Source organism: Rhea americana, unplaced genomic scaffold (assembly GCF_003343005.1).
Source record: "Rhea americana isolate MKP2758 unplaced genomic scaffold, rheAme1 scaffold_13, whole genome shotgun sequence".
Taxonomy (NCBI): Eukaryota; Metazoa; Chordata; class Aves; order Rheiformes; family Rheidae; genus Rhea; species Rhea americana.
The window spans coordinates 7,419,485-7,428,360 of record NW_028185372.1 but is presented as its reverse complement, the minus strand read 5'-3'; the positions used below and the strand labels follow the sequence as shown (position 1 = coordinate 7,428,360).

The window sequence follows — 8,876 nt, the reverse complement described above, 5'->3', positions numbered from 1 at the left end:
CTTTAAAAGCCATGTAAAAGTCAAATCTAAGTTCAGCAAATCAATGCAGGAGTCCAGAGCATAACTTATGTGTTAGCAGCTTGTAAATTACATCTAACATTATTTCATAAATTGAAAAAATGCACAACTTCATTCTTACTATATTGCAAATATTTACTGGAGTGCCTGATAATGATCCAGAAGCCTGTTACAATGTGTTTACTTGCTACTGTTGCTACTTTCATTATTTGCCCTACACACTGCTTTAAAACTATATGAAGAGCAAGATCTTGTGTTACCATCCAGTTCAAATTCTCCCAGTTCAAATTCTGATACATTTTTTTGGCATACTTGCTTGTTTAGGGGTTGTCTGTATGAATGGATTTAAAAGCAAGGAATCTGAATCTATCTTTTAATATAGTATGCCTTAATATGAATGTGAAGGATAAGAAGGTGATCAGGAGTAACCAACAAGGGTTCACCAAGGGAAAATCGTGCTTAACCAATCTGATCGCCTTTATGATGGGATTACTAGCTGGGTAGATGAGGAGAGCGCAGTAGGTGATGTCTACATTGACTTCAGCAAGGCTTCTGGCACTGTCTCCTATAATATCCTCATAGGCTAGCTCAGGAAGTGTGAAATAGATGAGCAGATAGAGGTGGACTGAGGACTGGCTGAAAGGCAGAGGTCAGAGGGTTCTGGTCGGCGGTGCAGTCTAGTTGAAAGCCTGTACGTAGCAGTGTCCTGCAGGGGTCAGTACTGGCTCTGGTATTATTCATTTTACTCGTCACTGACCTGGATGAAGGGACAGAGTGCCTCCTCAASAAGTTTGCTGATGATGCAGAACTGGGAGGGGCGGCTGATGCATCAGGAGGCTGTGCTGCCATTCAGAGGGACCCTGACAGGCTGGAGAGATGGATGGAGGGGACCCTCATGAAGCTCAGCAGAGGGAAGTGCAGAGTCCTTCACCTAGGAAGAAATAGTATCATGCAGTAGAGGCTGGGGGCTGACCTACTGGAAAGCAGCTCTGTGGAGATGGACCCAAATGTGCTGGTGGGCAACAAGCTGACCATGAGCCAGCAATGTGTCCCTGTGGCCAGGAAGGCCAGTGATATCCTGGGGTGCATTAGGGAGAGTGTCATCAGCAGGTTGAGGGAGGTGGTCCTCCCTCTCTACCCAGCCCTGGTGAGTCCAAGCCTGCAGTACGGTGTCCAGTTCTGGGCTCTCCAATACGAGAGAGACATGGAGCTATTGGAGCCAGGGCTGCTAAGATGATTAAGGTACTGGAGCATCTCTGCTATGGGAAGAGGCTGTGAGAGCTGGGCCTGTTTAGCCTGGAGAAGAGAAGACTGAGAGGGGATCTTATCAATGAAAACATGTATCTGAGGGGAGGTCCAGAAGTCCTTTCCAACCTCAACTCTTCTGTGATTAAGAAGTGTAAGATAACATTGAAAATAACATGAGCAAGCCTAACTGTTGAGAAGATTCAAAAAAATAAGAAATGAGTGAAGTCCTTTAGGCAAAGGTCAGAACAATAGCCTGATCTCAAACAGCCAAAACACAGGTTTTCCTGAATGCCCTTCTCTCAGGAGAATCTAGACTCAGGATCCTAAATGAAATGTCTGAAAATGCATTGGGTCTTTCAAAGGCCTGTGCATGAATAACCTCAATTTATTTTAATTCTCTGCCATAAGCTTTCTGTGTGACCTTGGCAAATAATGAGTCTTCATTGTTTGTTTATTATGATGATAGGGACTAGTGATACCACTTATGTCTTTGTCTTGCTTGTTCTTTGGGCCTTCTAATTTCTGTCAGGTTTTTCCCTTCCCCTTTGCTTTTTTTTTTTTTTTTTTTTTTCCTGTTCACCTGAGGTCATTGCCCATTGATTCAGGGGTACTTACCTAAGTAGAAAAATTTATATAGCTTGTCATTTAACTTCTTTGGGTTTTTTCCTTCTCACTTATTTGTAATATATTGCCTCTCTTTTCTTATGCTAAATAGGTTAAGTTCTTTAAGTTAGGTTCTTTAAGTAAGTATCCTACTGATTGTTTAACTGGAAGTAATGATTCCTCTCCATTTCTAGCTTTGTTTAATCTGTGTTATCTTGTATCACAAGGAGAGTAGCTATTCCTCTTGTATTCTGAGACAGGTAAGTCTAGTTGCTCGTTGTATGAGGAAACTATGTTCCTTGAGTTGTCTCGAAGTGAAACAGTTTGAATGCAGGTAATTGAATTCACCTGTAATTACACCTTTGATGTAGAAAGTTCCCCGTTTGAGCTCTTCAGGCACTGCATATTTGGTATTTCCCTCAGTAGTATATCTGCTGATTTTGTGAACTTGCATTTATATCAATTCAGATTCTACTATTTGCTTTTGGGGTTAGTTGTGGGAAGAGAAATCCATCTGTCATGATTTGCTCCCATGTCCTGATGCTGTACAATTTGTGAGGAGAAGTCAGCCAGCTTTGAACATAGCAGTTGCCCTGCTCTGTATATGAAGCAGAGGCCACGGCTGCCCTTGCTTTGCGGAGGCTGGCCTGAGCAGAAAGTTTTCACCCAGGCAATTGCTGAAGCCATCCTCAGGCTTCATTAAGATTTTCATCATTAATGAAGAAATTGGAGCCTTACTTAGTCCCACAGCTCTTCCAGGAAACTCCTCCATGTACATGTAGCAGGTAAACTCTTCCCCATCTTCCCTCAGCACTGCCAAAATTAAAGGTGTGTTTTTATGACATGCCACTGTGATGCAGCATAAGCCTGTCGGAGTGGCAGAGCAAAGCTTTCTTATGGGCAGACAAAACAGTGTAAAGGGACAGAACAATATGAAGTTGTGACTAATTCTAGTGATCTGGATCTCTTTCTTTATGCAGACCCCAGATTCCGGAAGGATCTCTTACTCCAGGTTTAAGAGTTCCATCAAGAAGAAGCTGACAGCCAGGGCTCCTGTGGCAAGTAGCCCTATTGTCACAAGATGGCAGCAGCTGCACATAAGAAACAGCACAGAGGAGCTACACAAGGCCTCTCAGATGACAGTGCTTAGTGCATCTGGGGTGCCTCAGCTCATCAATGCACCTGGGAAGACTCCAGGTCAGTCAGAATGCAAAAGGAGTTTCATAATAGAGGATGGAGTCATGCAGCGGCTCCTGAAACGAACAGGAGAGTGGTATTCACTGAAAGGTTTGGGATGGTGTTCTAGCCTACCCCAGTGGAGCTTTTGCTATCATTATATGCAGCAGCAGTCTGTATGATCACAGAGAGAGTGAGCTCAGGGCCAACTTCCTTTCAGTAGAATTACACTGCTGATATGAGAGGAAAGCCCGGCCCAAGATTCCTGTTATCAGTGCACAGACAGTCTAGGACAGACTTAGCAGGTCATACAGAGTTGATATCTGGAAAGATGAAAGAAAAGAGGCCAAAACTTCATCCCCAACCAAGTAATTCCTCCTACAGAGCAACTCCTCTGCCTGAAAGATGGGGGCTGTATTGATCTGGATTCAAGTTGCACTGGACTATAACAATGTACAAGATGCATTACTGCATCTCCATGTCTGGAATAGTTGACAACAGCTGATAAGATGGTAGAGAGTTCATGCAAGTCTCTTCCTTTCCCTCTGCTTTCTCTTTTTTTCCTACACACAGCTACCCTAGACAAGGCCAAGTCTGCAGAACCCGGACCAGTCTGCATGCCTGGGTGTGATGGTGTACAGAGAGAATTTGCAGAAAACACAAGGCTATTTCTGTGCTCTTTTGTACACATAGATGGGATTTATGGGAGCAACAGATCTAGTGCTAGTTTTACACAGGTTGTAAGGTCCAGCTCATGAACTGAATTCTGAGATGACCTGCTGAAGGAGAAACTTGCCCTATCTTTTTGTCTCCCCTCCACTGTTGTAGGCTTCGGGTGTTGACAAAGGTTCTGTCTGCCAAGGGAGCCATATTTAGAGGCTCTTTCTGAGAGCCATTTAGAGTACAGAAAATTTGATGTGTGCTCTGACTTGGTCTGGAGAAGAACTGACTCTGGAGGAGGCTGTCCCTCTCCATGAACAACAGAGGGAGTTGAGGAAAGTTTAAAGTGAGCTTTTGAATTTACTGACTCTTAATTTTGGCAGTGCTGAGGGAAGATGGGGAAGAGTTTACCTGCTACATGTACATGGAGGAGTTTCCTGGAAGAGCTGTGGGACTAAGTAAGGCTCCAATTTCTTCATTAATGATGAAAATCTTAAGCAAATAAATGATCCTCTTTTTAGTATTTGGGATGCATTCCATGCTGCTTATGCATTCAGCAGCCATGGCTGCTGGGCACACTCATGAAATGCAGTACTATTCTCTTAAGCAGAATGTCACAGCTATTCAACAGTGTGCTCATAACACATTCTTATGTCTAGGAAATTCAAGTCCTAAAACAAAACAGATCCTCCTCTACTTAAGGTTCTGGAACAACAAGCCCTACATTATTTCTCCAGCAGTGGTGAAAGCCTGAWTGGTTCTGAGGTGCTGGGAAATTAGACATTGATTTCCTATGGGGGTAGGATCCTGTGAAAGCAGTTAATAAATCTAAGTCTATAAATCTGAGCTAAAGAAGTAAATCTGGACTCTTAAATTGTAGAGGGCATTGCTGATCTGACTTTTTTCGGATCCTTTTAGGATGAGATGAATTGTGCTGTAGAAGTGCCAACTTCCCTCCACTGACTATGAAGGGAGAAAAGTGTGACTAGCTCAAATGTCATAATTTATATTGTCCYGCTTTTAGTGCATCAGATCTGCTCTTAGTATGAAAATCAGTGCTATTCTGAAAAGTACTTAACAAACTATCTCTGTTTTTAAAGGAATTATTTCTTAAAATTGGTTTTGCAGTGTCATCTCAGGTGCCTAACAAACTCTCTGTCAAGAAAGAAGTTGTGACTGTAGCTAGCAGTCACAATGTAGCAGACTTAGAAGGGAGAAACAACAGCAGAACTGAAATGGGGAAAAGGCAGGTGAGTAATACAACATTCAGATGCACAGGTAGGATATTTACTTTCCTAATGTGTTATGTTATTTTTGGCCTGGAATCCATTATATATGTGCTACATTATTAACATAGGGAACAGTAACAAGAGGAGGTTCCTTTAGGAAACATTTACTAGAGAAATATTGAGGACAATTGCTTTATCATTTATTTGGTTCAGCTTCTGTCTACTTCCTCCAAGCTATTGTCCTATGTACTAAAATTGAAACCAAGCTAATGAAACCCTGAAGGTCTGTTTGTTACCTCTGAGGGAAAATGTGTATTACGAAAAATATGCATGAAAACGTGAATGACTCAGTTTTCTACTTGCTTTAATAACCACTATGTGTGAATATCATTTCTGCAGTTGTGAGGGATGCAGCTGTTCATTTTGTCACGTAGACATGAGATGCTAGAAACAATTTGCTAAAAGCTACCTTTCTGTGAATAATTTTTTTTTTCTTGACAATGAAAAGGAAAGGTCAGATGGTAACTCCTAATGATTCATGGCCATGGGTAGAAAAAGATGTGGAATCTACTTACTGTGTGGAAAAAACTTCAGACCAGAGCTTGAGGTGAAAAAACTCAGACTGCAATAAGGGGGAGACAAATCCCTCGTAACTGGAAGGAAGGAAGCAGTTGGAGCTGATTAGCTAGATAGGCATGCTGGCTTTGCTTTATCAATGGATCCTATAATGTTATATTGATTGGTGAATTTTGTGGACTAATACATCCATTGGATTTTAATGTTTAATGTTTTGAAATCTGTTCTTCCCATTTAGGTACTGTTTTTTATCACTGTTCAGTTTATCCTTTCATTTTGCTAATGGACACAAACTTTTTCTTCTCTAGGCTTTATCTTTTCCTTTTTAGTCATCTTAAACTTATGCACCAACCTCCCACCTGTTTCTGTTCACTAACTTTTTTGGAAGTTGAGTCTTTGAAGTATGGTGATGCTTGTCTGTGTTAGTAAAAGCTATTATCACATGGAAGTAAAAAACACCTCCCTCTTCTAATGCTATCTAACTGTGAGTATTCGTATATTACAGAATCATAGAATCAGTAAGGTTGGAAGGGACCTCTGAAGATCACCTAATCCAACCCCCTTGAGCAAGCAAGGTCACCTAGAGCATGTTAGACAGGGTTGCATCCAGGCAGGCCTTGAATATCCCCAGAGAAGGAGACTCCACAACCTCTCTGGGCAACCTGTCCCAGTGCTCTGTCACTCTCACAGTGAAGAARTTCCCCTTCACGTTCAGACGGGACTTCCTGTGGTTCAATTTCTGCCCATTGCCTCTTGTCCTGTCACACRGGACAGCTGAGAAGAGTTTGTCCCTGTCTCCTTTACACCCTCCCTTTGGATACTTAAGCTGTAAGCTTTTAGTCAGTGACTGTACTTTATCCTGACTTGTGCTGTCCTTTCCTTGATTGCACYAATTGTAATCAGTATTGAAGTACTGATAGCTATTTTCATGTGGTTACTTTTCTGGTTTTTACTGCTGAGTAGGGATGCTTCACAGTTGTTCACTTAGTGGCCTGGCTTAGGCTKGTTTGTAGTATTCATTCACTAGTATTAGTGAGAATATTCACTGAGGATATCAAGCTCAGCCTCTGAAAAAAGGTGGTATCAGGACAGCTGACCTAACGAGATTGTTGAATGGTATCTTCTGATACTCGTACCCCTGAAGGTCATTGGATGTTACAAAAAAACTTGCTTTTATGTCATTCAGGGAATCTTGGTCCTTAGGGTAATCACTTTCCTTTCTTAATAAGCAAAATATTCTGAAAGATTCTCTTTTCAACAGCATTTTTTTTGATCCTGTGGTCTCATTGGTAGAATTGTTAATATACAAGCTGCATGGATTTAGTAATCTTAGTTTAATCTATCTCACAGAGAAATGAAATTAAAACTTTTTGCAAAATAAGAACTTTCTTTCCTCCTTAAATTGGTCTTCTAAAAGGTGAGTAAATGTTATTGTCTTTATATATGAAATACTCTTACATAGAAAGATGAGGTGACTTACCTAGAATTACACTATGTTTGACAGGCAGAAGTTGAGTTAGAAGTAAGGTATTCAGACTTCTACCCTAAGGAGCACATAATTTCTCTTAAGTGTGGTGTGGGTGTCTTTGAGATGACATCATGGGATTACCAAAACCCAAGTCCTGCCTAAAACCATTTGGAATGGTCAGTCCTGCCTAAAATCATAAGGAAATCTATTAATCTTTTCAAATATGGTAATTAATGACTATTTAATTTGTCCTACCTAGTAGCATAAAGGAGTGGGATGCATCGAAAATAAAACCTTCTCACATTCCAGAGAACATGTGTGGTCTCTTTGTGGGCCAAAATTTCTTCCCTATGTACACAGTAAGTTTTCCATAGAAATGTCTGCACTTTAGAGGGATACAGATCCAAACAATCTGATTAGCTTTCTGCCAAGTTGTCTATATAAATCATGGAGAAAGAGCCTCTCAGAGCAGAAAGCCTGCTGTAGAACAGCTGAGATATGTAAAGGAGAAACACTTCTTAGTTATGTTTTTTGTGAGACATTCTTGTTATTACAGCAGGGTTTTGAAGAGCAGCAACAATGGGTTTGCTTGGAAAGACTAGATTTYACAGACATTGGAAAAACAATGTAATGTTAATCTTGAGTGGCTGTTGAAAACATCAACTGCATTTCCACCTGACTGAATAAAGCATTGCAGATCAGACAGTTTGTTTGACCTCTTGACAATTACACAGAAAYGCTGTCATCAGAGCATTCAACTCAGTGAATAAACATTATGAAGAAATCCATTATTAGGGATGGGTGAAGAGATTCGTATCCCATATAAGTGATCTGAATCTTGGCCAAAAGCCTAAGCTAATTTTTTCTGAASATGGGAAAAATTCCAATAAGAAGTTAGATCTCCATTTTCTTATTTTTCTGCTGCTTCATCTGTTTCTTTGACATCCCAAGAAAGGATAATCTAATAAAAATTCTTATTTCTAAGATTTCCTCTGTGTGTGTATGTGTATACAGGTATATAAAATGTATTTATTTAGCAGCAGGGACTTCAGACTGTAATAGTGGCTTAAGGAATAGGCTCATGGGGTCCAGGCTCTGCTGCTCTAGTTTGAAAGAGGACTCTGACATCCACCACAGTAGATTTCATACTAGAATCAATGATCTTGTAGTGTATGCACCAGAAACATGATCTTCTCATAGAGCAAATGTGAGGCATCAGATTTATTGCCTGCATGTGGAAAAGGGCATTGCGTGCACAGTGATGTTAATCTAAATGGCAATTTAAAAGAGGGCACTAATTCAGCAYGTGACTTGTTACAGTATGTATGTACATACATACAGAGCCCTCTTCTATTGGTATGATGGCTATGTTCATAAAGCTTTTTCAGAGTTTGTCATCACTAGCAAATTAAAGTAGTGAATTGGTGTTTTATGAAAGGAAAAATGGTTGTTCTGGTTAAAGCATGATATGAACATTAGWCTTTCATATTTGTTACTGATCTCCCTGTCTAAGAAAAAAGCTGTTATGAAGCTTTTATGTAAAGGGCATTGAGTCATTTGAGAGTTATGTTATACATAATACTTAAATATGTTTTGCTATGCACTCCTTTACTTACTGTACTTTTTTTTTTTGCTTCATTTTATCTTCTCAGCTTCTGATGGTCCAAGAGGTTGGATTTAGCCTTGCAGAAAGTGGTGGCATGAAGGTCTGTGAAAGTATTAGTTGTATTTGGAAAGGTAGGTTCCACTATAGGAAATACCCCTGTGTACACTGAACAAGATGATACAATAGGCTACACCTACACTAGAAAAGAAAACTGTTTGAGAATGGGATACAGAATAACATGAAGTGGCTAAGAGCTGCACTGCTTGAGGCTATTCCTCCTAGAGTTGCAACC

General features: G+C 40.5%; 1 protein-coding gene across 1 annotated transcript in view; it reads left to right on the top strand.

Annotated features, from left to right (window-relative positions):
* The first annotated feature begins 1,251 nt into the window (after nt 1–1,251).
* CDC20B (cell division cycle 20B) overlaps nt 1,252–8,876 on the top strand; it is a 23,216-nt gene continuing 15,591 nt past the window's right edge. The window contains exons 1-4 of the mRNA XM_085297706.1: nt 1,252–1,260; nt 2,850–3,066; nt 4,834–4,955; nt 8,631–8,715. Of these exons, the coding sequence (XP_085153832.1) occupies nt 1,252–1,260; nt 2,850–3,066; nt 4,834–4,955; nt 8,631–8,715 (433 nt within the window). The remainder of the gene's footprint in view (nt 1,261–2,849; nt 3,067–4,833; nt 4,956–8,630; nt 8,716–8,876) is intronic.